The following is a 27,432-nucleotide window of genomic DNA, read 5'->3' on the forward strand; positions in this document are numbered from 1 at the left end:
TCAGGATATGTGAAGTTATAAGGTTTGGGTTCAGCGGAGTCTACATCCACATAACGAACACTGCAGCTTATTTTTTCCAAAATATATAAAGTGGGCAAAATTAGAGTTTATTTCTAGATCCATTTTCTCGCACAGAAAATAGAAACTGGGAGTTTAGTGTTTGGGTAATGGGTGTTTTGGACATGCAGCGAATTCGAGCTCCGCATGCAATTCTCTCAGCTGTGGTAGAAACGGAGTTCGACATGATCAATTAGTGGTTGATCTGTAGATCAATTGTATAGACAGCAACCTCTTGTTGCCTTCAGAGTTAGTAATGAAATTTTAGATTTCAGATTTATCTCATTCAAAGGGTGTATGTACGCAAAAATGAATGACCGAAATAGTGATGATGCACACGGCAAAGTAGATAGTAGGATGGTAGGAAGTCACTGCGCTTTCGATGTCACAATTCACTTTTCAAAACACAAAAGATACATATTTTTTGTAAGGCGTTGACTTGATTTATCTGCCTCATTTACTACTGCAAAACAGATCTAGGTAGAGCTGTTGATTGGTATCCCTTAAATCCTGAAGCTTCCCAAGCCATTATCGCTTAAGAAGCCTCTTCCCGTCAAATAGCAGAACCAACATTCATACTTGTAATGCAGTCAAAAGCGGTCCTCGATCCTTAGAATGAGAAACAAGCTTCATAAAAGCAACCGTAGACCCAGCCTCCGTTCGACTCTAGTTCGATGCAACATCCTGTCGTCGGGGCAAGTATTATAGGCTCCCGCGTACCTAGAAGAACGACAATCCACCGTTGATCAATATTTCATATTGATCTATATCCCTAACCCTTGCGCAACTACCACCCCCCTCTCTCCATTCCCCCTGACCCTACAAAGTTTGTTGGAGTGCTTTTGCCTCTGCTGCTCGAAGTTGTCGATCGATGCGTGAGTTAAAGAGGATTTGTTGAGCCTCACGATTTTCCACCTTCATATTGAAAGTCCAATTAGGGAACTTGAGGCCGTAGATGGCGGACGCAGAGCTGACTTGCTTCCAGTCATAGTGGTTAATATCAATAGAAAAAGTTATCTCCTTGATGTGTGGAAAACCATTAATGATTTCGACGACATGAGCGAGAACTCCCCGACGGCTGACTCCCTCGGTATCGTTAAGTACACTGCCAAAGATCATTCTCAGATGAATGATATTTGTCTCATCAGAATATTGTGGAACGGTGTTGACAAGTTCATGGAAGATCTCCTCCTCTTCGGCGACTGGTCTATCGGTGCAGAAATCTAGATCAATAGACAGAGCTGCGGGGCTTGCATCGTAGGTGATCATGGTATGAGAAGGAACATGAGCAAGTCGATCAGTGCGACGAGTGGCGCGGTTGCGGCGATTTGCGTTAGACTTGGGTCCTCTGTTCTTAGGCATTTTGAAAGATTCGAAGTATAAGTAATTACTTCGAAAGTGCAGGAAGATGTATTTGTTCAGAGTTCTGTCAACTTGATGTCGTAATTCTGTGATTTTGTAGAAATTGTCTGAGTTGATTGTTGATCGAAGGTCTGATTGAAGATGTTGTAATGAGAAGAAGAATGAAGGAGGAAATCTTAGGATCTTTGGAATCTATTTATGATTCCAGAAGCAGACGCTAAATTCAAATACATGTATATGTTGTACTTCACTGCCGTACATGATTCTCTCGGGAACTGACTGTACTGGTGAAACACTTTAAGTACTCTGGCCGATGGGCGTAGTTATTGGATACGGCTTTATACCATCAATATCAAGATTTAGACTCATTATATATATACTCACTATGAAAATTGTAAATAGCACAGGGAATATGGAAGAACAAATTAACTTCGTGTGTGAAGATTCATCAATTTGGAGACAGTGATCTCCCATCTCAAATGAATCCTCTCCGCTACATGAACTCAATCGTTTGCCGTTACTCAAGAGCTCTATACTATCCTAGATGTATGCAAAAGTCGCAAAGAAAGCAGAACTCCTGATTTTAATTTTGAGGGAGCTGTAGAGATCCAGTTCATCTGATATCATTCACAGTCTCAGAAATAATACCTAGGTGTATGCAATGTAATCAAGATCAGTTATTGCCATTATCAGCCAAGCGAATCTAACCTGCCAAAGTGCGAAAAATGTGTATTTTTGAAAGTCCAAGCACGAAGTGCAAGAGATGGTATGATTCCTTAATTTAAGCGAGAGTATTGTGTCTATTCTTATGTGGAGCTTTGAACTAGGCCGCGCAGTGCGCGATGAGTATTCGAGCAAGTAATTGGGAGCATTCTCGACACTCTAGCAAAATATTATGAGGTATCTCGAGAGTGGCTTGTGGATAACATCTGTCAGCAACTTGTTCGTCGCTTTCACCTTGAGAGTAGTGATAGCCTACATAAATTCTTATGTTTTGAGCTGGTTATGGGTCTTTATGTTGAGAGACTTGAGTAGGCTACGGGTTAGAACGTAGAGTCGAGCCAAAAACAACAGGTCTTTAAGCAGAGAATGGAGAGTTGTGAGGCGGCTTAAATAAAGCTTTAAAGATGCTACCTAGGAATGTTGAGAAACAGAAAAGTAATTGAGACTTTATACCCGTTGTAAGAAATACAAATTGTAAGATTCTGTATCTGTCACCTGTCTTGGGATGGAAGTATGACCCTTCCAGTCATTCTTAATCTAATTGAAGATGGTTTTTGATTTTTTGCAAACCTTCCAAGTCTCATTGGACATATTCTAACTTGTCTTAACTAGCCCACTCCAGAGGTGTAACTTCCCCAGGATTCAATCATTCCCATTTCGGAAACTAATTTCATAAAAAGAACGATTTTTACTTCTATATCTCTCTCGACACCATCTTTCACATAGTACTTTGAGCATTTATTCTATATACAGACCTAAGTAAAGGAGCCAATTTTCCAGTAGAGTGATACCAGGCTTTAAGCGAAGATCACCCCGCAAAGTACCTCTACATAATATATATCAGCAATAATATCATCACTTTGTTCTGTAGATCGCTTTTCATATATTCTCAAAGTCTTACCATACTATCGAGCTTTGTTGTCAATCCTGTTTGTCTAAGCATAGCTTTCAATCGTCAAAAGGCGGGATACACTTGCTTAACATAACTTTTGGAATTTTAACCAACGATTTACATAATCCTAATCGTATAGTATAATATTTCAAGGCTGAGTTGATTCAGTTCCAATTATTCCAATTAAAATGCGTAAGTTCGTATTCGCACTTATATCCTTCGAAGGTTGGAATCTATTTGGAAAAGATCGACGCTCGGGAGATGTACATTAAATGCTCCTTAGTTTTTATCTCAGGCTTTAGATCCATGTCCATACCTGAGTCTGCATGATTGCATGAAGTTAAGATCTTTGTAGTACATATTGAAATGATACTAGGGTGAAAAATGCTCAGTCGTCGAATACCCAGTCCCACATTTATAAGTTCGGCACTGATATCGGCACATTACTGTCAGTCAGGGGTAGTGGCTTCCTTCGCCTTATAGACTCATCAGCTCTTGATTTACTCTAAGGAAGAATCAACACAAGTGTTGCAGCGAAGTGGGAATATCAATCACTTTGCTAGAGAACTAGTGCCTTCATCTTTGGAGAGTATCAAAAGGCTCTTAACCGAGCCAGCATTCTTTTGCTTGTTTTAAAAAGAGGATAACAAATTTTGATTCACGAATACCACAAGTTTTGAACGGAATGGTTGTATAAAATATGGCCTGACGGGTTTCAAGGGTCGTTGAATATGAAATAGATCAAAATTATTGAAGCGAATCAAAGTAACACGAAAGATCAGAAGTTGACAGAAAACAGGGGAATAGGAATTGTTTTTCTTGCTTGTGTGATAGCTGCTAGCCGTGCTATTGACAACGAGTGGTATCATGTAAGAAGCGGTTCATGGGCCAGCCCAGAAATTATATACAATAGTAAAATTTGTCGCTGCCATCTAACTCGTTCAGTATCAAGTACGCTGTAGATATTATCGCAAAATTCAATGGTAAACTGCCGGTATATGTACCCTTCATCACGAAATATCCGCAGTCTATGGAGTAGATTCGCTTAAATTCCCGTCTTCCATCACCAGTACATCTCGTCATTGAAATGAGAGCTCAATTTACAATCAAAGTCAGAATCGATCTCAATTGCCTTCTCCGTACCATTTTCGACAATGTCAAAAGTCCAGCGAGTATAGTCCAGTCCATAGATTGCGCTAACGGGCTTCAGCTGCTCCCAGTAAATTCTCTGCACAGACAATGAGACTCGAACCGAATCAAGTTGACGGAACTTATTGAGCTCATAAACGACGTTAGCCATGGCCCAATGACGAGCAGCTTTTGTGTTGTTGTTGATAACGTCCATGTGGGGGATCCCAAACACAACATCGATATGGATATTGGTAGCATGGCTCGAGTACTTCGGAAGAATTTGAATTAGGTTCTTGGTGAGCTTATTCTGCTGAAATGGAGAATTTAAACCAGAAAAGTCGAGTACAATTTCTAAAGTCTTACTACTGCCATTATATTTGAGCCATGGATGGACGGAGATTGCTGCAATCTCCCAAGCAGCGTTTTCCTCTTGGGCGAGTTTCGCCAGCTGTATTTCCACACGACGAGCTTGAAGAGTACGATAGACCGCTTGTAAGATGAAACCGCCAGACATAGTGTTCAATATTTTGCAGTGAAGAAGAGTTTGTCTTGTTTGCTTCTAGATGGATATCTCGAGTGAAAGATGCGAGAAGTTAGCAAATTATAAGAGCTGACAGTAGGTAGAAATGCTTTTTTTGTAGAACAGTACTACTGAGTATTACTGTTACAGATGAGTTCCATTATTAAATAGCAAGAAAAAAAGGAGTAATGTCTTGTAAGAATGATGTAGTCAGCTAGAATTTGACGTCATATTGAACTGACTGTACGCATAGAAGATGTCAGAAAATTAAAGATCAATCAGGTAACTGTACCATTTGAAAGGGTTTTATCATGCATGTCATTAGTCTCAACCAAATGGCGGTCCCTTGCGGCACTAGTAGAAAGTTTGGTTGAAAGTGTGGTTTACGAGCGAGTGACCATTCACTACTGAGAACAATGCATAGGAATTGAGTATGCGATGTGATTTGACTGCGCATCCCTAGTCTCTAGTTTTAGAAAACTGTGGCAGTTCATCGTCAGTATATAGACCTCTGCATCATGTAGGAAATTTCCTTCGAGCGATGCAAAAAATTTCAGGTTGTATGGAAGAAGCGTGTCAAAGTAGAACGAGAAAAAAAAAACAACGATGGGTGCTGATTCCTTTCACGTGGTCACTCGCACTGTGGCAAATGATAGATTATAAAAGACTGTAGAGAATAGGTACAGAGAAACACAAGTGGCTTTCAAACCAACACTTGTGGTTCGACAACCAGAAATTCCAAATGGCTACTCTCAAAAGCAAGACCGCAGAGCATGTGAATGGCACATGGGTACTACCTCCACGCCATGATTGGTAGTAACAAAACTCTGGCACAATCCTAGACATGGGACAAAACGACCTATTTCACCAGTAAAAATGCCAGCTCCGGATCCAATCAATACTTCAAACCATTGATTAACAATCTGTCTCTATAAGCTTCACGCAATATTCAGGGCCTGACTGCTCCTGTAAGCAAGTCGCGAATAGCATCAAGTACCACGAGCCTCAATGAAGTAAATGGACAGCAAGCTAGATCCGAGGAAGGAAAGTAACTTCCCATCTGCAGAATCGCGTGGTCGCTCCTCCGCGAAAATGCTCAGAAATACACTTAGGCTTGGCTCGTGAGTGACTGCAATGTATCTGTACAAATGTAGAGCTTTGGAGAATAGCACGACTTCCCCCCTCAGGATTGTACCAACACTATGTCGACTTTGTGAGTGAGTAGCTTGACCATGTCTTGGGATACGAAAGCTGGACGTTGTTGGAAAGCAAAAGTGGAGCACCAGTCTAATCGAGGAATTTGATTGGCAGGGAAAGAACAGCTGCAGCGAGAAAAGTGTAAACGCTGTTCGATACACTCAAAATTGATAACGTGATTCCAAAGTGTGACCTTTTTTCCATTCCAATGAACTTCTGAAGAAGTTTTACCTCATAATTAGAAATCCTCTAATTTGAAGCTATATTGATTGAATTGATAGTGACTGAATCTCAGATTTCTGTTCGACTGAAATTAATAAGGCACAAGAATCACCTCTGTTTGAGGGGTAAAGGAGTTATTAAATCGGATGTATATATGTCACCTTGGCACTGTATGGTGTTCTACTCTTTGACTAAATGTCAAATCATACATCATATGATTACACCACGTGAGGTATCTTTGCAAAAGCATGTGGTTGTGGTTGATCAATTACAAATTCTCGATTCTTCAACAACGGCATTGTGCTTGTGTCAGGCTACAATACCTCGTGAGATTACAAACTTTAAGCAAACGTCCTCAGTTTGCGGTTTGGTCATACCACAGCAGCAATCATACTCAATCACTTGGTTGCAACAATACATGGAATCACGATTTCGGATCAAGATATTCAAAGTTGGAAACGGATTGAGATTTAATTCCGCCCCCTTTGGTCTCCACTAAAACACCCCCTTTAAGCAAACACCTTCTCAAGGGTCCATGCTAATACATATATACAAGACGAATTAAAATCCACTTCCTAAGCCACAGCTTTTCCTCTCTACCTCTACTCACACATTTTATCTACATACGCTTATGCGACGTAGCTTACAAGAGTGTCGAAGTATTGAGCGTAAGCAACACCGGTAGGCGGCTCGAAAGCGTAGATGTAATCACCCCACCATGGGCCAGCACCCCACCACAAAGCACCCAACCAGTACTTGTTATCGGCAGCCAAAGCATCCAACATACCAGAGATAGCAGATTCACAGTCAGCGTTGACACCACCGGCGAATTCTCCAATGACACCCTTGAGGTTGTTGGTCTTGAGCCATGCGGTAGCATCGGCGATACGCTCAGCACCAATGGTGCTGCTAACACAGGTGGCAGAGGTTCCAGATCCATCAGAGTCGAGGTATTGATGGAATTCGTAGACAAGCTTGTCTTCAGGATCGGTGATGTTCAACATGGAAACAGAGTTTCCAGATGAAACCCAGGTCCAGGCACCAGTGTAAGAAGTTCCTAATTAACATGTTAGTATAAGATTCCAATGCAAGTATGAAGGGTTGAAGAATAACTCACCCTCAACAAAGATGTATTGGGAGGTTGCACCAGCGCCACGGATAGCGGTAACACAAGCTTGGTTGAGCTCGGCATAGATGGTAGCGGTTGGCTCATCGTGGAACTCGTTGTTGCAGTCAAAGATGACCTTGGAGTTATCGGCGAACTTGGTAGCGAGTTTGCCCCAGAAGCTACCGAAGTCGGAGGTGGAAGTGATAATGGCAGAGTCATAACGTCCATAGTTGTGAGCTTCCATAACTGCGCTGGCACCAGCGGCGGTAATGTAATCGATGACCTCCTTGTAGCTAGCAAGGTAAGTGGCGTCGAGGTCAGCGGTGATGCTGCTTTGGGCCATACGCTCCAAAAGGAATGGAACACGGAAGATGTTCATGCCACCATCAATCAAAGTTTGGATGGCGGTGGTGTTTGGGAAGGTGTAATCTTTCTCAACAACACCTGGGAGGTTGGTTTGACCGAACTCGGCTCCAGACTCGCTGGCACCGATCCATTGCAACTTTCCGGCAGTTGTGCTGCTGGATGTTGCAGCGAGGGATGAAGAAGCCGAGGTAGCAACTGCAGCAGCGGATGAAACGGCGGAAGAGCTAGCAACAACCGGACTAGCGGCCGATGAAGCAACGGCGGCAGAGTCCTTGACGGCACTGCTTGATAGGGCAGCTGAAGTGGCGGCAACGACAGCAGCGGAGGAAGAAGGAAGGGTGGTTTGAGCTACAACGGCAGCGGAACTAGTCTCATCGTAATCGGCAACACAGCTATCATCCTCATCTCTAACAGCTACCGGAGCTGCGAATGCGGTTGCTGTAAGGCCAGCTGCCAAAACAAAGTTTGTGAAACGCATAGCGTAAAATTGAAAAAGAGATTGACTGAAGGAATGAATGAATGAATGACTTTAGTGAGAGTGATAAGGAAGCGTAAGAGAAAGGGAAGCTTCGATCGGGAGGAGGAAGTATTTATTGAGAAAGTCAAAGAGATGAGATCTCAAGATGCTCCACTTCATCGATTAATTAACCTCATTCCCCCTCTCATTTAGAGTTGACAACTTATCCTGATGGTAAACAACCCTCCGGACCCTCTCTGTACTTTAATTTCATGGCACTTTTCTTTTTCGGGAATCAGCGTTTCGCTCAAATTCTGTAAGCAGATGAACAGTATGTGATTATGACACGAATCACTAAATGACTGTCACCAAAGCCGTTAATTTGTGATCCGATGTGTTTTGTTTAAACAGGGGAACTCGAGATAATCATCGAATTGCAGTCAACGTTTTATCGCTAAAGGGGTAAAGTGGGGTGAATTTCGGATTTAATATCCGAACATTTATACATGAAACCTTCTATATGATTTCTTGTATGTATGTTTGTTTGTTATACCTTGCAAGCATCTATCTGTCCCATAGAGAAATATAGGAATCTTTTGATTTACCAATCTTAAATATCAATAGTCCGGCCATTTCACTCAATCCATAGTCCCCACGCGGAGAAAAGTCTCGAATTATTCCATGTTCATACAGGGCCATCACGATGAGACCGATTATTCCGAGCGTACCGAGTAATCTCTCAAGGTTACAAAGGGCTAAGAAGACAGCGGTAAAAGATCCTTTGGGAAGTGAAGGGGCTCGGTTAAGATCCTTCAAGTAGCATGGATGTCAAAAAGCTTGTTTTCCGTGAGATTAGTACTGCTTAAATAATCTATTCTCTCATACTTCCAAGGTTCTCCTTTTAATTGATCAATTCGTTGCTGCCATCCCGTTTAGTGAAACGGAAATGGCGTTTCAAATTTGGGTTTTTGCGGTAGGCTTTTGCACTGGTATCTAAATTATTCTAGCCTATTTGGGGGCTTAAATGGAGATCTACCCCAGATACTGGCATTGTGGTCCATGAGGTTGGCCATATGAAATTATTCATTCGGTGTAACCCCTTCTGAATGATAAGTCTCCACGCTCGTAGCCTAGATTGCCGACTGTCATTCGGAATACGGCACAAAATAATTGATCTCGAACCGATACTCTCTATGTATAGGTATTAGTAGTGATTACGTCTAGATCTTCAGAATCTAAAAAACGAAGACTTTGACATCCTCTCTTTCTCCTTTTCCGTTTCTACTTCCCTTATCCAATCCCACTTATCAGCTAGGAACAATTTCTTCGCTGCTTTGTCTACACCAAGTGATCTTCCGCCAGACGTAAGGTCCTCCCTATTCAAGTTCTTAAAATCGAAAAACTTTTCTGGCCCGTCGTCTCCTACTGCTTTGCCTCCTACAACAAATGCCTTCTTGTTGCTGGTACTTGTAGACGGGCTAGGAATCCAGGTTTGGTTTGATCTTTCTGTTTTCCAGAATTGAGATTTAATGCCAATGCCACCATCAATACAATCTTTGATGTAGCTCAGAGCAGGAAGCAATTTACTACGTAAACCACAATGGCCATGATTCTTGTCAATTTGATAACTTGGGCATTCTCGCAATAATGCAACAAGCTGTTCGATATCACCAGTATATGCTTCGGGCCAAATAAATCCAGGGTCGTCGGGGGAGACTGCTTGAAATGGAATGAGCGAGAGAAGGTTTTTTCTCGTCATGAACTTCACCATCTCACCGAGCTGGAAGGAATCGCAGGCGGCTGACGAATCATAGCCCAGTTTACATTGTCGTGTTCGAGATGTATACAGAGAAAGAAAATGGGTTTGGAGGGAAGATATCGTCAAAATTATCCGTGATCGACGATATGAAAGCTCAGCTACAAAGGGTTAGCTAAATTGTAATTGGTAAATTGTGACTTATCAATCACCTTCTAGACCTTCTGGCAGATCCCACCAAGCCGCTAGAAAGTCAGAATCTGTCTCTTCATATATTGACCAACGAGATGAGCCGCGGAGAATGAGCTCCTTCGTCGCTGCGGACAAGCGCAATGCTTGATTCGTATGGTAAAATATCAATATCTTCTGTCGCACAACTTCTTCCGTGGTTTTGTCGAGGGTTGGTGGATATCTGAAGCTCGAGAATTTCCCCGTGATGTATCGCGCGATCATAGTCATGCAATCATACCTATCTGCCATAACTACCAAAATTGAAATGTAGAGAAGAGTGATAGACTTGCTAGAATGTGCTGTGCCATGAATAATCTTGAGCATATCCTTGAAAACTGTTTCCCTCCCGATGGTCCTCGTTGCATCATCTTCATCTGTTATCTGTATTCGAGGGAGTTCTTCTGCTGGTAGCTCTGAAAGATCTTTGCTCGAAAGGGATAACTCTGCAAACCTAGCAGATATAGCCCGACCTTCTCCAAATGTATCCGAACCAAGAAGATGTTCGAAATATTTTGAGTGTTTCTTCAAAGTATCAAGGCGGACACGGTAGAATACTCGTGCTGATGAAAACGGCGATTTAGAGATGCGTAGCTTTTGAATTGTCTCGTTCGGTATCGACTTTGTGCAAGCTTTCGTATTTTCAAAGAGAACTTCGAGGATGACATCTCCGCCAGTTCCAATATTGACTGTCTTGTGTTCCACTCCATCGACCTGTATGCACTCCGCCGCTTCTATAGGGGCAGCATCGGCGCTCGTAGCCATGTTTCTTATGCTTTATTGTGAATAGGGACCTGCGCTCCTTGGTATCGCTTTTCCGTCGAATTTACCAGCACCTATGCGCTGTGTAGAGGAAGTATTGCTAGCGGTTTGCGATCTGTATCCGCCACCCTGTAATTGTTGTGTATTAGGAATTTCGTCCGAACGTGAATTTTGTTCTTGTAACTTCCATGAGCTACATGAAATAGTTATTTCAAGGATATGGCCAGGCCATTTTTCGAATGTTCGAGGGAGTAATGTATAATGTAATAGATTTAGGGGAAGGGAAATGTAGTGAGTAAGTTTTACTAGAAGATTGTGAAAGTTGAGGATGTCTATTACATATATCCGAAGTTCAACCGAAAGCAAACACCAAAATGCACTTACAGGTAGGTGGGTAGGTAGGTCATTCAGAAATTGAATAGTGCTCGAATATGAGGGTCCTTGAGCTGAGGATGCTAGAAAAGTCTCACCATGTTTATTTGACAGTGATACAGTTCTCTTGCTGCCAATACAAGATAGATATCAAATTCAGAAAAGAACATGGCAATGACCAAGATTATATGAAAACTATGAGACAAGACATTCAAGCCCGAAACACAAGTATTAATCCTCTTACACATTCATCAACATCTTCTTTCTTTTATTCAAACATCTCACATCTAATTAATATCTCATTGAAGATGTTTGGCCACAGCTAATTCATCGTTCAGCCATCTTTTCGTGGCTTAAGACCTTGGTGCTCTCCTTTCAATCCTGTATTGGTGAGTACTTGCTAGTTACTCTAGAATCCTGTACCTTTGTGTTGAGCAAAGAACTCCCAGACAAAAGAGTCTCTGAGCCTACATTGAACTACTGCCATCTCCATATTGCTATTCTTGAACTCTCATAGGCAAACTCGTCGTTCAGGTAATTAGATGGTGATTAAAGACGCTCGAGCCATCACTGCCCACAACTTCCCACAACTTCCGAGGAAAAGCCGTGTTCCGAACTTGAAAAACACCCAAAATATTTCTGGAAAAGTAAATTCAAAGTAAAACCAGCACGGCTACCAAAACCATTTTTCAATACAAGTTTGGTTGCACATTAAAGTTGTGGTGATAGACAAGTGTCTAATTCTGCCATACAATGTTTGAAACCATGTGCTCAAGCCAGGAACAAACAGACTTTCACAGAGAAAAGATGGTCCTTGATATGGATTCTGGTATTTGAGACGTTTGGAATTTCAACCTTTCGAGTATAGTATCTCAATTTCGCCTGATATACTTGTTGAAAGATCTCGCGTTATTTCTGTCAACGAAGACAAAAACTCCACCGGAGGTTATAGCTAACAGGTCGGTGTATGTGGCTACGCGAACCAGTTTGCACAGCTTGCTTCCTCTCTGTTACTCCGTACTCTTTAAAGGGGAGTGATGCGCACTGGGACCATGCCGATGTTTAGCGACAGGTCTGTCCCTGTGCGGTCTGCATCTAATATCTGGGTACATTCGCTAGTAGATTAATGAATGAAAATGCTTGCCCTGCGTTCTGTTTCGAGGATATGAATCGACCGGCGAGTTGTCGATGCTCAGTAGATTTATCACGTGGGGCAGCATGCTCTCTGTTTCATTGCCGTTTTTCTTGAACACTATCCGCTATGCCACATTCATGCGATTTATACTACTACTGTTCCAGCTTCAGACTCGACAATCTGCGAGGGGGTTCGTCATCGGTAGCAGGTAGCTATTGAGCCATCGTTTGACTTGGACAAAGCAGACGTTCAACCCATATTGATATTGTTGGTTGCTTTCCTGAAAAGGCCCCGGCAGATGCTCATTATAGTATCATCTTCTAGTGTTTAGACCTTGAGGTCAGGTCCAGCTCTTGTGAAAAGTCGGAAAACACAGCTTGATAACAGGTTGAATTGGAGCACGCCAATTGAGTATTTGGCGGAAGCTCACTGGTAATTTCTATGGGCCCAAGAGTCGCTTGGAGAGCCCCAAAGGCTCAGAGATGTGCCAGGATTTGTTTGCCGACGTTGTTTATATTATTCTTGACACCAGTGAAGCTTTGCAAGATGGGCTATGTTCATAGATTTAGCACGAGTGCGAAGGGACCTGAACTGTTTGGCACATGTTCGTATTAGACGGTTATTTCTGCATTGGCAAAGTAGCTCTATGAATACATTAGTGTAGGTTTGGTATACGGCTTATTCGAGAGTATTTCCAGGTCCATGCTTACTTATCTAACTCAATCTTTCATTCATGCAATTGAAAGCACAACATAATGTCAAGCTGCGCTCATCCGGAGAGTCAGATCTCCTAAAGTTCTTGTACTCAAGGTTTGGGTTGAGGTGTCGAGGTTTGCTACCTACTGGTATGCTCTAAGGGGTTTCGTGGATCGGTCAGAGACTTGCACCCTTCTTGGATTTCCATTGTACACCCACGTCTGCTTGGAGGTTTCGAAACACACTCGTGAAAGCTTTACCTATAATTCTTGGGGTCAGTTTCAGCGTCACCACGTCAGATCAAGAATCTGTAAAGGAGTCGATGAAGTTCAAAGGCTTACCCATCAAGGCACATCATCTAGACCCTCACGCCTTGAGCTAGAGACACAAGACCCATCGGCTCGGTCATTCCTTGCATATTTTGCAAGGTAACGACACACAGGATATAACTTCAACATGCACCCACACGCCATGAGCCTCGTACGGATTGATCGCATTTATCATCAGACTGTTACTCTCTTTCCAACTTATCATATTCACTGTGATCGATATGTAGCCTGGATAACGATCGGTATGTCGGCGATCGTGCCCGGCGATCGTATCATTCACTGCAGGGCAAAATAAAAGGTATTCAATTTTCTGGGTACTTTGATCCGAATGTCCTTCTGATACGCTCGCTTGTTCCTCGAAAGAGCACAATCATAAGTTACCTATGAGTGGATCCAAGGTCTTCTGTACTTAAAAATTCATTCTCATTTCCCGACAAAGTTTTCAATCTTCGACAACCACAACGCACACCAAGCAAGAAGACCTCTTGCTACCAAGATATTTTGTTACCATCAATTTAAAGTCACCTCTTACATTACTGCAACTACCTATAGCCTGCAATAAATACCTACAGCTCGATTCACACCTCTGAGTCCTTACATAAAAGCTTCTCCAAGATTCCCAATTAGTACAATCCAATTCAGACTCCTCTCCCCCACCTCACAGACTTCCATAACGGGAATCTTTCTTTCAAACCAATTTGCGCGTTGCTCTGGACCATTTATCAAGGTTATCAAAACCTTTGATTCACACTCAGGGTTCTTTGAATCAATCTTCAAGCTGTATTACCCAATTCCGACTGATCTTTCGTCTTGTAAGTACTTTTCTTTCCTTTCCTACAAGAGCAGAATGTTTCCAACGGTGTACCTTACTATCCTTCCGGTGATATCTCCAATCCAAAATCATTATACTAATTAAGCTTCCATAGCAACATCAAGATGGATGTCTATAAGCTTCTTCTCTTGCTCCTAATGTTCGTCTTGGCTCTTGCTCAAGGTAAGCTTCCCTCTTTTCTATACCCAGCTTTCTATGCTTTGAACCATGGTTATTGACATTGATCTAGATATTGTTGCCTCCTCTGTTGCCTCCGCTGGTGCTCTTACCGCCGCCCAAACTATTGCAGACTCGTTCGGCCAAGACCCATACTCCAAAGTCGAGATTCTTCCCTATCCCTCTATATCCACTGGTGCTGGGGGCTTTATCGACCTGGAACGGGCGAGATCAACTGTATACTCTACTTCCATCGTATACGTCTCTTATACCAACGTCTTCGCTACCACGGTCCTCCCTCAGAGCACAACCACTGCCGTGATTACCCTTAATGTCACTTCTACGGCTTCTGTCACGTCTACAATCTTGTCAACCGAACTCTCCACAACCACTGCCGTCGCAACCACGGCTTCTCTAACGTCTACACTCTTGACAACGGAGATATATACAAGCACGGCTGTTACAACGATCTCAACTATATCCACGACTTTCGCTACTGGTCTCTGTCATTTTTCTTCCCAGGATGCCTTAACTCCATGTACTGCTGCCGTTGTAGCCTCTCCTACATTGTCTTCTCCAACTATATCCTCCGCTTCAGCTTCCTCTCCCGCGATCCGCAATAGACCCAACGGTCTATTCAGATCTCTGGGATTCCTAAAGCGTCGTGCTGTCGGAGCCAATCGCCATGAGAAGCGAGATCAGAGTTGCAGCGCCTGGCAGGCCTCTATCGTCATCACTGCCTTCTTCATTGCTTTCACCTTGGTCTCGATCCTATGCTTCGCGACAATTATTCGGGAGAAGAGGGAGCAACCCTCGCGGATTCATGCCTACAAGTGGTGGGTATATGCCGCGCAAGCTGCTTTCTTGGGATTACTGATTTGGTTGCTTATCTGGTCAGCGATGGCGACGGTTGGAAATGGATGTAATTGATTGGATGGTTTGGGGGTAGGGAGGAGTAGGTTGGTCTCCAATGGGGTTGTGGAGCCTATTTTCTGCGTGCCTATTGGTGGATTTGATAAACAAATTGCTTCACAGTAGATTTCTGGCCTCTGATAGGTCAGATTTATAGAACGTAATGGATTTCTGCCTTTTAATTAGTTATTTCCAAGCATGCAAGGCTCTAGCCTTGCAGCCTTTTTAATACCAAGTCAGTTTTCTCGAGAAATTCATATCTTCATCGCGCCTCAAGGCTGTGCAGCCTTGTGATTAGTGAAATGGTTAAGTCATCTTTTGGGGGAATGTTCATTTGAGAAGGTTGTGAATTCTTCAGACGATATCGGTTTGATTGTTTGTGATTGGATGGGATAATCAAAGACTTGTGACTATGAACATCAGACGAGAGTGCCAGTTTTTCTGATTTCGAATTGGATATTCGGGAGTCTATCCTCAAATCGATTTTAGCAAGGACTTGAATTAATATTTCTAGGATTGCTAGATTTTCAATGTGAAAACACATAAGATGATATCGAATTGATTGTATCTACTTCAGCAAAACAATTAAGGACTCACAACTTAACAAATTAGACAATACTATTTACCTATATAAATACAGTTCATCGATTCAAGCTACTACTATCATCCAAGTGTTTTGTTTTCCACCTCCCGAATCAAACTAAAAAGTTAGTTTCTCCATGACGCTCAATTTGTTGAAGTACCGAGATGTTGTACAACTGGCGCGATCTCTTTTGATAGTGTAGATACGTACAGTACAGTCAAAGGGCTGTCTCCAAAATCCATGCGTACATAGTAAGCATATTTCATCTCACTTTCTTTCTCCTTATGCCAAGTAACCTTCTTGAACTAATGTTAAATGGGTTTATTTCAATAAATTCCCCATCTCAAGAATTTCAAATTCTCCAGACTTGCAAAGAATTTGATGATCTCAAATGTGACGAATTTTCCAACTTTTCTTTTCGTTAAAAAAGGTTAAAAATTAGAAATCTAGAAAATCTAGAAAATCTTGCTATGCTTAGTTATTAGATAATGCTTATCTCTCTCATTATCTCTCATCGCATAGAAAAATTAGATACCTAACAATATTTCGAAATCTATATCAGACCGAAGGATATTAGAAAACCGCAACCTATATATTCATTCCATGCTCCTAAGGCAAGTAGTACCCACCAACATCATTCTTCCAAAACTCCCAAACCAGCTTTCATGGAAATACCTCAATTCATTCCAGGAAGTTCGGTTTCATCTTAGATATGTCATCTGAAGTTTTTGATTTTCTTGGTTTGTTGCTGGAGTTATGTGGTATCATAATTATCCGATCACACAATTACCGATCAAAAACTTCATACTCCCGTCCCCATGATTGTCTTTTCACACCTTAAACTACGGAATCATATATGCAACATCCAACAGTCATCCATATACTTTTCATTCCTCACAATCCCACTATCGTTCTATTCTTGAAGTATATGTATATTCGATATCGCAACATTTCGGAACGACCAAGTTGATTCACTAGTAACAGCTCCACGAAGGACAAAAATCAAATGCTGAGCTATATAATCCGGGTCGCCAGCGATCAACGGAGCTATGAATGCGTGTAGCATCCTCATTCGTATTATGTAATTGCATGATTGTAGTAAAATCACTCATTCAATATGAGGGAACCAACTTGGCCAATGTACAGTTTCATATGCGCCTTTGGGCATCGACCTCAATTGTGTCAAATCCGCTATGTAAAGATAGGTCCTGGCACAACAATATATAAACGCACAAACGTACATACTTATTTGGGCTTTTGGGTTGACGTCGAGTAATGGATCATTTGTTTTGGAATTGTTGATTATTTTGGCTTTGGAATCATACCACCACTGGAGACTTGTGGTCTTGTATAAGACTTGATTAAATTGCGATGCGCCGTGCAATATTCCAGAAGAAATTCTTTGTCGTCTTGCAGCCTTCTGTTCCCGGATCTCTCGTCGGACTTTTCGTTCATCGTCTGATTCGGAACACCATAACACCACAATGATAAAATATATGACAATAGTAGCTGCAAGTGCAACGCATGAGATGCGCCAAAGCAATTGTTCGACATGTGTTGGGAACGTCTCGTTCCAGGATGATAAGAAAATGACAGGATAGCTGATAGACATCAATGCAAAAGTCCACATATAACCCCCATTTAGCTCATACCAATATGTATTCTCAATTCTCGTGATATAAGCGCCGTCGCCGGCTTCGTTCGCGTATTCGACAAAGAGGACTTTCTCGATTCTCATCCACCGGAGGATGTTGATCCAATGTTGCCAGAAGCGTGACCATGGCCATTCTTGACGTGGGACGATACAATCAAGCGGTGAGTGGTCATGTCTGGTCACTGTGGCACCATTTTGGATCTCGGCGATGGTGAATTGAGATGAGATTATTATCGAGGTAGTTACGTCTGCAGGTTTATACCACCAACACACAGAAGTGCCCAAGGCGCACAATATAAATGCCACTGTTGTAATCTCCAATCCAGTGACTGGTAATTGTTCCATCAACCGAGTAAGAAAGTTCACCATGAACCAGGTCGTTTGGAGGATCGTGATGGCCCGAAGAACACCATCTGTCTTATTCCGGTCCTTGACAGTTTTTTTTAATGTTCTCAGTCGAATCCAAGAGAATGTATTCGCTCTTAACGAGGTGTAGCAACTGCTTTGCGTTCAAAGGGACAAAATAGTCCGGATGATCTGAAGTCTTGAGTACAAACCCTCCAGCATTTGCAAAGAAGGCATGAATCATTTCCCATCCCTCAATCCCAGCCCCGCTAAACTCCTTAACTGACTGCCTAGCTGCTGCCCATTGCCCAATTGCTGCTTGCAGGATGAATTCGGGGCCAAGAAACCCGAGAGCCGTAAGCGACAATCGTCGGCAGATACCCACAAAGACAGTTTCGCCTGGAGCAGGAAGATTTAAACAGAGTATCGACCAGGAGCATAATATCATAACAGAGGCACAATTCCAGAGTATGTCAAAACTGCCTCGTCCATCTGGGCTTTGAGTCCATCCTGAGTTCGCCGTGCTTTTGGTGTTATTCGAATTTATAGCTGTGGCATTAGTTGTCGCTTCCTTCCCAATTGTGGAGACCATACGGTCGGCAAAGGGTGTTATGGGTAGACAAATAGAAGCACTGCATAGAATAAACAGTATGCAAAAGATTGCGTGCATGTGAAGTCTTGAAAAGAACATATCAGTATAATAATTGAAGTTCAAATGAAATGATACTTCTCGAACGAAGAAGGCTTTTGAATAATGCCAGTAAAAAAGGAGATAATTCCATCGCCTACCATTTCGAAAGAATATCCTACTTATTCTAGATATCCATGACGGATAATAGACTCTTTAGGAGATATATCCATTGGTTATGGGAGGCCGTTGCGTTACGATGGTCATAAGCATAGGGTAACATAAAGGATAAGCTATGGTGTCTTGTTGCGACAAAAGTGACAAAATTCAATCCTTTGGTTTTAGGTGTAGACTGCTAGTCTTAGGTATGGATTGCAAGTATTTGGTATAGATTGCTAGTCTTGAGCGGAGGTTTGCTAGTTTTAGGTGTAGATTGCTAGTTTCAGATGTATATCGCAATATTTCAGTGCGGATCGTATCTTATATCGAATAGTACAAAGCTGATTATCATACAATCATTTATTCGAATCACTCTTCAAACTGATCGAATGACTAGTTTTAAGAGTGACTGTATATTTGTGCGATTATGCGATATGTGATAAAAAAAAGTCTTAATCTGTAGTGAAATACTACGATATATGGCTGAAACTAGCAATCTGCGCAAAAAAGTTGGATTTTGTTCCTTTTTGTCACGAGAAGACTCCATAAGAGCAGGTACCTAGACCGAAGTTCGACTAGAGACATGTCAGCGCCCGTCTCGTATGAGATATCATAGCCTAGCAGAGATGGTTCAGTGAGAGCATTGGTATAATCAATGGGCCGAAGGCTCCCCCCCAACCCCCCTGCATATGATACTGCCACCATGGTATTCGTGTGGTTCATCTCGGATCTCGGGCTAGATGTTTAAACATTCAAGGCTGTGGCATCCTTCGTATGTTGTCGGCGCTAAAAGCCAGTGTTTGTCCTGCACAATATTGACCTTATTCGTCAACTGGCCACGAATATTACCCTATAGAACCGCAGGATATACGAAAGTTCTGCGGGTGTCAAGAATAGCAAAAGAGGTATTGTAACAGCATCGTGCGATATTTATATCTCCAACAGTTGTATATTATCCTTCAAAAGGTCAGCAGGGGTCGGACATTACCCCGTTTGATCGATGGACCGACAACACCAGTCCGCTTTTTTAACCGGCATTAGCGAATTCAATAGCTCTATTAACGGCACTAGTAAGACAAATCCTATTGACAGGCCATAAGCGCTCCTAGCTCCCGTTGTGAGTGGGTAGATGGAGGAGGGGATGTCGGGACTGGCAATTCCTTAGATATGGAAAAGGAACTACTTTTCAGAGTAAACGTAAACAGCAACCCCTTTCCTGAGAAGAACTGTAGATACTATGCAACCATTGAAATGAAAACCCTTGCTATTAGTGTAGTTCTGTTGTTACTTTTATGAAGTGAGAGAAGAGGTTACTGTGTAGGTCGAGCAGGTGTAGATCACGATCACATGTTTGGTACATTTACATGCCAGGATTGAGCCGAAGAAATCCCGAGCCCCAATCGTTAATTGCTTACTAGATAACGAAAACCTCCAGAAATCTGTTCAGAAGAGAATCAAGGGTTTCATCATCACGAAAAGCCATCTACCAATTCCGTTAGAGCGAGTCTCGTGAAGATTGACTCAAAAGCTTAGGAACCAAACAGGTTCATTACTACCATGACCGTAAGCGCCTGTATAGACTTAATATCTCAGGCACCACCGTGTCGCACCGAAAAATGCTATTACAACACGTTCCTGAAGTACATGGTTGTCACATTTCACAGCCTACATAAGATTACTCCATGTCAGCTCATTCACTTTTGTTGGCAAACATACCTTACTAATAACTCATTCGCAGTCAATTCATCTTCACTGTCAACATACCAACCTCATTGAGCAATTCCTTCCTTGCTTATCAAGCTCTCTCCTATCCTCCAGGAGTCGTCCGCCATGACCGATAGCCCAGACAAAATGGCTCCCATCATAAACGAAAACAACTCTCTGCAAAATTACTACCATACCATCGAATCTCGCCTTGGCTACCAAATTGTTCTCGGTGGTACCAGACACTTTGGCTATTATGAATGTGACAAATACAATCCTTTCCCAATTGGAGCCGCGCTACAGAGAATGGAGGATCACCTCGGGAAAACTTTGAGCCTTCCTTCTGGTTCGCGAGTATTGGATGCTGGATGTGGCGTAGGCCATGTTGCTTTGCGCCTCGCAAAATTTCACTCGCTCGAGATCCAGGGAATCGACGTTATAGATCATCACCTCGAGAAAGCTAGGCGGAATATCGAGAAACAAGGGATGAAAGGAAGAGTTACGGTTGAAAAAATGGACTACCATCACCTTGACGGGATTGCAAGCAAGTCGCTGGAAGGTGTGTATACTATGGAAACATTTGTTCACAGTACCTCTCCAGAAACGGTCGCTCATGAATTCTATCGCGTGTTGAAACCAGGTGGTCGTGTGGCACTTTTCGAATACGAGCATAGTGACATGAAGTCGGAGCCGAAGGCAAGGGTGGATTCGTGGAGCACAATCAATAACCATTCTGCGATGCCCGCGTTCGATCGATTCACATATGGATCGATTGGCTCAATATTTGCTGATGCTGGCTTTAGCAATGTTGTGACCGAAGATATCACTATAAATGTGAAACCGATGGTTCGGTTCTTCTTTGTCTTGGCGTACATCCCATATCTATTGGTCTCAGCCCTCGGTCTCCAGAAACATTTTGTAAACACTATGGCAGGAGTAGAGGGGTGGAAATGCCGGAATAGCATCAAGTATGTAGTGGTTAGTGGGGAAAGACCGCTGGAAAATGGTTCTGAATTGGACAACAGTGAAAGCAGGAAGTTAAAGTGATAGCAGATATTTACACTAGGCGACGCATTGGTTTCTGAGCTATCTTTTAATTAATTAAACAAAAGTTCATAATACTTACTTTAGTATTGATCTCTTGTAAAACTAAGCTCTCATCTCCTAAAGTACTATAGTAGAACTTGACTATATGAATTGGGATATACCGGAATCTTGAATATCTATATCGAAATAATTTCTTGATTTGATCATGTTTTATATGACGATATTGGATTTGTAGAATTGAAATATTGAATAGTCTTTTCATAAATCCGATAACGTAGTTTATCAATGAGTCGATTATATCAATAGATTGATCACTTTTACTTCAAATTTGTCACGGATCGGCCTCAATCGCAACTGCAATCGCTCACGTGTGCATACGCATACGTGCACGATCACATGTATATAGCTAATATATAGGTATGCTTTATGAATACTTTACTCTCAATTCTATAATTGTAGATTCTAAGGATAAATTGTATCCTACTCTTGTAATTCTTCTATGGCAAAGTATTATATTATTTACAACTCATTATATGATTATATGGCTATTTAATAACCGATTAAACAATACCTTATAATTTAATACCTTTTTGAGTAAATCGTATCAATTCGATATTATTTATAGGAAGAAGATTTATTCCGAGTAATTCTCAATGAAGATATTCTCTTAAATATATTAAGTTATAAGTACTACTATTATATCTTCTATATTATTTGATTTGAGTTATGATTTTTTTGCCTCAAAAGGCTTATATTACTTATTTGTTAGTCAAGCTTTTATATTTAATAATAATTAATTTCAATAAAACAATAATAATAGTTCTTATAATTCTAATGTAAATATAGATAGATATGAAAAAAGTAAAGAATATAAAAACAATTTTTTAATTAAGGTATTAATTCTCGAGGGTAACAAGCTTATATTTATTCTTCTAGATTGTTACGACGGGTAACATTGGATCACGTGATAAGTATCATGTGATAGGACGTTGGAGCCTTTGGAGCCTAGGATTTAAGGAGCCAGGAGCTTTTAGAGCTTAGGATCTAAGGGATCCAAGTAGGATAGAACTATGGGTTCTGTAGAGCAGGAAGGTCTATATAAAGAGAATGAGTCTCATTATAATACAGAGCTTGGTGCTCAAGAACAATTATTAGTTTCATTACTATAGTTATAAGAATTGTAACCAATTACAACCTTATTGAATTCCTATTTGAAATCTAGTCTAAACCACCTCGAGAGAACTCTAGACACTTCCACGTGACCCTAGAGGCAGCTCCCGTAACATAGATTAGGAAGAGTAAGTATTAATAATAAAAGAGTTATAAAACGAAATTATAAAATTTAGAAATGAATTACTATAGTATAGTTTTAGTATTATTTGCTTATTTCAATCTTTAAAATAACAATAATATTATTATATAGATTCTCTTATAAATTACGAAGTTCGGACTTCTAATGTTCTTATTGACTTTATTAAAAAAAAAATTCTTATTATTAAAAAAAAGAAGAATAAGAAAACCTTGTGTTCACGAAGTCATTTTTTATAACAATTTCTTTTAAATATTAATAATAAATCTCACTTATCATTAATTACAATTCTTTATAATTCACAAATTCATTAAAAACTTGACTCTTGTTTTGATATTATTCTTATAAAAAAACTATATATCCTGAAGCCCATTAATCTCTTATTAAAACTTAAAAATGGTATAGAGTTAAAAGCAAACTTTTAATTATTAGTAATTAAACGATTAGAATTATATATGTTATTACTTGTCTCGAAAGTATAATAATAATCTTATATAATAAATCAAATAAAAGAAGAAATACAAGAATATATATTCGCACTATACATTCAAGTACTTTGTTTAATAGGATAGTAATTGATTGATTAGTTTGCAATCATTTACAAAAACTCAACTGAAGCCGATCATATACAAACTAAATACAAACACTAAATAATGCCCAATAATACACAATATGAAAACTTCTTAATATAATATTATAAATTCAGATTATTAATTATACAAGCGGAAATCACCAATCAAAAAACGCTTCTTCACAATCTAAAAAGAAAAATATCTGATTTCCTCCAACAAGTTATTAGCCTCCACATTAAGGAATATTACACTATTAAAAACCTAACTAAGAAGCTTACAAAGATCAACGAACTCAAGGTTACAATTCAAAAACGTAATCGTCACAGAACAACTAAAGAAACACCTCTTAGAAAACTACTTAGCAACACTAATTCATCGACCACCCCTAGAAGCACTTCCCACCCATCAGGTAATTCAAACCCATCTATTCAGTCTCAAACCCAATATCCCTTTCGCATTTCTACTAACTACACAGAAACTTTTAAGCCAAATAACACTCTGTCCCCAAAAAACAATTTCAATTGTAATACTATTACCTTAACATTAATAATAAATTATAGTTTTATATCATATACAAATAATGTAAGCATTTTAGCTGAAATTTAAGAGATTAAAGATAATAAAGAGTTTTATAATGTAAAAAAGAATATTGAGAAAAATATAAATCTAAAAGTATAAATAGAAATTGTTGAGTTCATTTATAATATTAAAAATTAATGTTTAAATTAAAGTGTTTAGATTAAAGTTCCCATTTAAATATAATCTAGAATATAAGATTTCTCGATTTAATAAAATTAATAAAAAGTGATTTTATAAACTTATTCTATATACTTTCAAAAAATAAATATTTATATAAAACTCAATCTCTTATAGATTCCGAAACAAATGATTATGTTTTTATTAATAAGATATTCTTTATAATATTATTTTCTATATTTAAACTTTATATTTTATTGCTTAATATTACTATTAAAATTAAAAACTATAATAATGTAAAAGATAAAGTTATTACTTATTATAACGTAACGTATGGGGAACTCGGACATATGGGGAACTCGGACACTTTTAGCCCATCACCAACTTGAAACCGCAATAACTTTTATTATGCATACCCAATCACCTTCTACATCTGCTCAAATTGAAGAGAAGCTTCAAAAGGCTATAATTTCACTTCAATTGAAAGAATTTAAATCAATTAGAAAGGCTGCAGAGCATTTTGAAGTCCCTAAGTCTACCCTAGCTGATAGGCTGGCTGGGAAGAAAACACGTTCCCAAACCCACGAAATGGCTCAAATTCTTTCAAACGCAGAAGAAAATACTCTTGTACGATGGATTTCACGACTTACCATCACTGGATTCCCTGCTACACCTATGTTGGTGAAGGAAATGGCCGACGAAATTCGTCTTCGACGCGTTCGGGTCGCGTCATCTCGAAATCCTACCTCGACAGAAATTCCACCTATAGGCCACGAATGGATCTATAGATTCCAAAAACGACATCCAGAACTTAAAACATGCTATTCACGTCAATTAGAGTCTAATCGGGCTAAAGAAGCAACTCCGGAGAATATTCAGGCTTGGTTTGACGCGTTTCGCACGCGTCTCATTGAGCGAAAGTATGAATTAGATGATATGTATAATATGGATGAAACCGGATTTGGAGTTGGAAGTACTCAAAGTACGCGCATTATAGTCGATTCTACTCAGAAATCGAATTGGAAAGTTACAGCTGGCAAGCAAGAATGGATAACTGCATTTGAATGTGTCAATGCAGCTGGAAATGCTCTATCACCTATGGTCATTTTCAAGGCTCAGAATACGAATTCTGCATGGATTCCAAAGGACACACCTCAAAGCTGGCAGTTCTCTACTAGTACAAATGGATGGACCTCAAATAGCCATGGATTAGAATGGTTAAAAAGGGTTTTCGAACCAGAATCCAAGAAAGTGTCAGGTGACCGACCTCGACTTTTGATCATGGATGGCCATTCAAGCCATATTACAGGTAGCTTTATTGCTTTCTGTATAGATAATGATATTGATTTACTTATATTACCTCCTCATTGCTCTCACTTGCTTCAGCCACTTGATATTGCGGTGTATGGGCCAATGAAACGATATCATGCTTTAGAGGTCGATCGATATTCTCGAGCTGGTGTAAAGCGAATCCAAAGAGCTGAATGGGTAGAACTCTTTCAAAATATTAGAAAAAAAGCATTGAATTCTTCTAATATTAAAGCTGGCTGGAGAGGAGCTGGTTTAGTACCTTTTGCCCCACGAAAAGTACTCGATTCATTACCATTTAACTCCTCCCAGCAACCTTCTACTCCACAAATGAGAACCCCCAATCAAGACCTAGACTTGTCTATACTCAGGAGTTCTCCTCCAGATGGAACAGAACCAAGGCAAGCAAATCAGATCTTTAATACAGCTCTAGCAAGCAGTGGTTCTCCTGCATCGCCAACTCGTCGATATGCCAAGAGAATGACTAGGCTTGTAGAATCTCAAAATGCTGAGATAGCCCTACTTCGGAAACAGCTCTCTGATGCTCAGGAGGTAATTGAGACTCGAAAGAAAAGAACTAAAGGCAAAAGAGTCAAATTACAAGGTCAATTTGTCTTTAGTACTAAGGAAGTATTGAAAATGGTACGTGAGGCGGAGGAAAAACCGAAGGAGAAAAAGCCACGAGGACGGCCACGCAAACGCCTAATTGAAGAATCAGAAGAAGATATTGAAGAAGAAGAGCTAGAGAATAGTTCAAGTGATTCGGAATTGGAATTGGAGGATTGTGTGGCTCGTAGAACAAGATCGCGTGTAGAATAATTGAAAAAGTGTCCGAGTTCCCCATATGTCCGAGTTCCCCATACGTTACGTTACATATTTTAATTTTATAATTAATATCTAATAACAATTATATATATTATTTCTTATTATTAATTTAGATTTATATAATATAATTCTAGATTGTATATAATTAACAAAGATTTGAGTTAAACTAAATTGCTTTAATTAATATCTCGATTGGCCTATAGAACATCCTCTTATTATTTCCTTATCAAAAAATATACCTTTAACTAAGAACAACCTTCAAGCTCCTAGAATTAATTGTTTGAGATAACAAGATGCTGATGATTAGGATGCTTGATTAAACAAAATGTATTATTAATTAAATAATAATTGATAGAGTTTAATAGTGATTTTATTAAAGATACTTATTACTCTTTTTTAAGATATTAGGAAGATATTCTTAATGTTTATCGAAGCTTAAGTTCTAATAAATCTAAAAAAGAAATCTATTCTCCCTAAAATCTCTATTCAAGTTATATATAAATTATTACCTTTTTATATCTTTAATATATTCAATATCTATATACTTAAACTAACACAATTTCAATTCATCTATAAGAAAAACAAGAATTATAAGATCTTTACAATCACATATATAAAGATTGACAATATTATTTCAATTTATAAATCTAATTAAAACAATAATTATTGAATCTTAATTACAATTATTATTTTTAAGCAATTTCAAATTAGAAACAATTATTGTTTTTAATTGTATTATTATAAACATTAAAACAAAACTATTAATTTTTAAAGTTTATTAGTAATATTATCAAGTGTTCTTTAAGTGTGATTTCGATATTCTACCCTCCTTTCAATTATATAATTATAAGATTATTCTTAAAAAAGAAGATGAAAAAACTCTTAAATATAATCTTCTATATAAAATGTTATTTAAATAATTTGAAATTATTAAAGAATATATTATTAAGAACCTTACTAAAGGATTTATAGAATTTAGTTAAGTACTCTTTATTACATCAATTCTTTTTATAAAAAAGCTAAATAAAAGCTTAAGATTTTATATAGACTTTTAATTATTTAACTTTTTAATATATAAAGATAAATACTCTTTATCTTTTATTGATAAGATATTTATATAACTTGCTAATGTAAAGATATATATTAAGTTAAATATTTAATAAACATTTCATTATATTCGTATAAATCTTGCTTTTAAAGAATATATTATCTTCTATATTTGATATAATTCTTATAAATGTAAAGTTTTACTTTTTAAATTGATAAACAGTTCTATAACTTATTAATAGTATATGAACAATGTTCTATTTGATTATTTAAATGATTTCTGTACTACCTACTTCAATGATATACTAATTTATTCTGAAAACGAAGATAAATATAAAGAAT

General features: G+C 39.4%; 7 protein-coding genes across 7 annotated transcripts; 2 read left to right on the forward strand and 5 right to left on the reverse strand.

The window, feature by feature from the left end:
* Nucleotides 1-876: 876 nt before the first annotated feature.
* On the reverse strand, nucleotides 877-1,419 carry EAF01_004966 (uncharacterized protein; the record flags this gene model as incomplete). Its single annotated transcript, XM_038913220.1, has 1 exon — nucleotides 877-1,419. One exon carries the CDS (start codon nucleotides 1,417-1,419, stop codon nucleotides 877-879), a length of 543 nt encoding a protein of 180 aa, XP_038771306.1.
* A 2,678-nt stretch (nucleotides 1,420-4,097) lies between these two features.
* EAF01_004967 (uncharacterized protein) lies at nucleotides 4,098-4,679 on the reverse strand (the record flags this gene model as incomplete). The annotated part of the gene is made up of 1 exon (XM_038913221.1): nucleotides 4,098-4,679. The coding sequence occupies one exon, from the start codon at nucleotides 4,677-4,679 to the stop codon at nucleotides 4,098-4,100; it is 582 nt and encodes a 193-aa protein (XP_038771307.1).
* Nucleotides 4,680-6,539: 1,860 nt separating this feature from the next.
* Nucleotides 6,540-8,207, reverse strand: EAF01_004968 (uncharacterized protein). The gene is made up of 2 exons (XM_038913222.1): nucleotides 7,222-8,207; nucleotides 6,540-7,161 (listed from the first exon to the last, which is right to left on the reverse strand). Exons 1-2 carry the CDS (start codon nucleotides 8,054-8,056, stop codon nucleotides 6,734-6,736), a joined length of 1,263 nt encoding a protein of 420 aa, XP_038771308.1. The 5' UTR covers nucleotides 8,057-8,207; the 3' UTR covers nucleotides 6,540-6,733.
* Nucleotides 8,208-9,263: 1,056 nt separating this feature from the next.
* EAF01_004969 (uncharacterized protein) lies at nucleotides 9,264-10,784 on the reverse strand (the record flags this gene model as incomplete). Its single annotated transcript, XM_038913223.1, has 2 exons — nucleotides 9,264-9,952; nucleotides 10,004-10,784. 2 exons carry the CDS (start codon nucleotides 10,782-10,784, stop codon nucleotides 9,264-9,266), a joined length of 1,470 nt encoding a protein of 489 aa, XP_038771309.1.
* Nucleotides 10,785-14,249: 3,465 nt separating this feature from the next.
* On the forward strand, nucleotides 14,250-15,231 carry EAF01_004970 (uncharacterized protein; the record flags this gene model as incomplete). The annotated part of the gene is made up of 2 exons (XM_038913224.1): nucleotides 14,250-14,307; nucleotides 14,375-15,231. 2 exons carry the CDS (start codon nucleotides 14,250-14,252, stop codon nucleotides 15,229-15,231), a joined length of 915 nt encoding a protein of 304 aa, XP_038771310.1.
* Nucleotides 15,232-16,904: 1,673 nt separating this feature from the next.
* Nucleotides 16,905-18,387, reverse strand: EAF01_004971 (uncharacterized protein; the record flags this gene model as incomplete). The annotated part of the gene is made up of 4 exons (XM_038913225.1): nucleotides 16,905-16,987; nucleotides 17,042-17,397; nucleotides 17,449-17,931; nucleotides 18,008-18,387. The coding sequence occupies 4 exons, from the start codon at nucleotides 18,385-18,387 to the stop codon at nucleotides 16,905-16,907; spliced, it is 1,302 nt and encodes a 433-aa protein (XP_038771311.1).
* Nucleotides 18,388-20,433: 2,046 nt separating this feature from the next.
* Nucleotides 20,434-21,333, forward strand: EAF01_004972 (uncharacterized protein; the record flags this gene model as incomplete). Its single annotated transcript, XM_038913226.1, has 1 exon — nucleotides 20,434-21,333. The coding sequence occupies one exon, from the start codon at nucleotides 20,434-20,436 to the stop codon at nucleotides 21,331-21,333; it is 900 nt and encodes a 299-aa protein (XP_038771312.1).
* Nucleotides 21,334-27,432: the final 6,099 nt, after the last annotated feature.

The sequence above is a fragment of the Botrytis porri genome (genome assembly GCF_014898465.1).
Source record: "Botrytis porri strain MUCL 3234 chromosome Unknown BPOR_006, whole genome shotgun sequence".
Taxonomy (NCBI): Eukaryota; Fungi; Ascomycota; class Leotiomycetes; order Helotiales; family Sclerotiniaceae; genus Botrytis; species Botrytis porri.

Excerpts from the sequence above, each read along its gene's own strand:
- EAF01_004968 (XM_038913222.1), bottom strand. The coding sequence starts at position 8,056 with ATGCGTTTCACAAACTTTGTTTTGGCAGCTGGCCTTACAGCAACCGCA. Across the intron at positions 7,162-7,221 it reads CCAATACATCTTTGTTGAGG|GAACTTCTTACACTGGTGCC; the intron begins GTGAGTTATTCT and ends CATGTTAATTAG.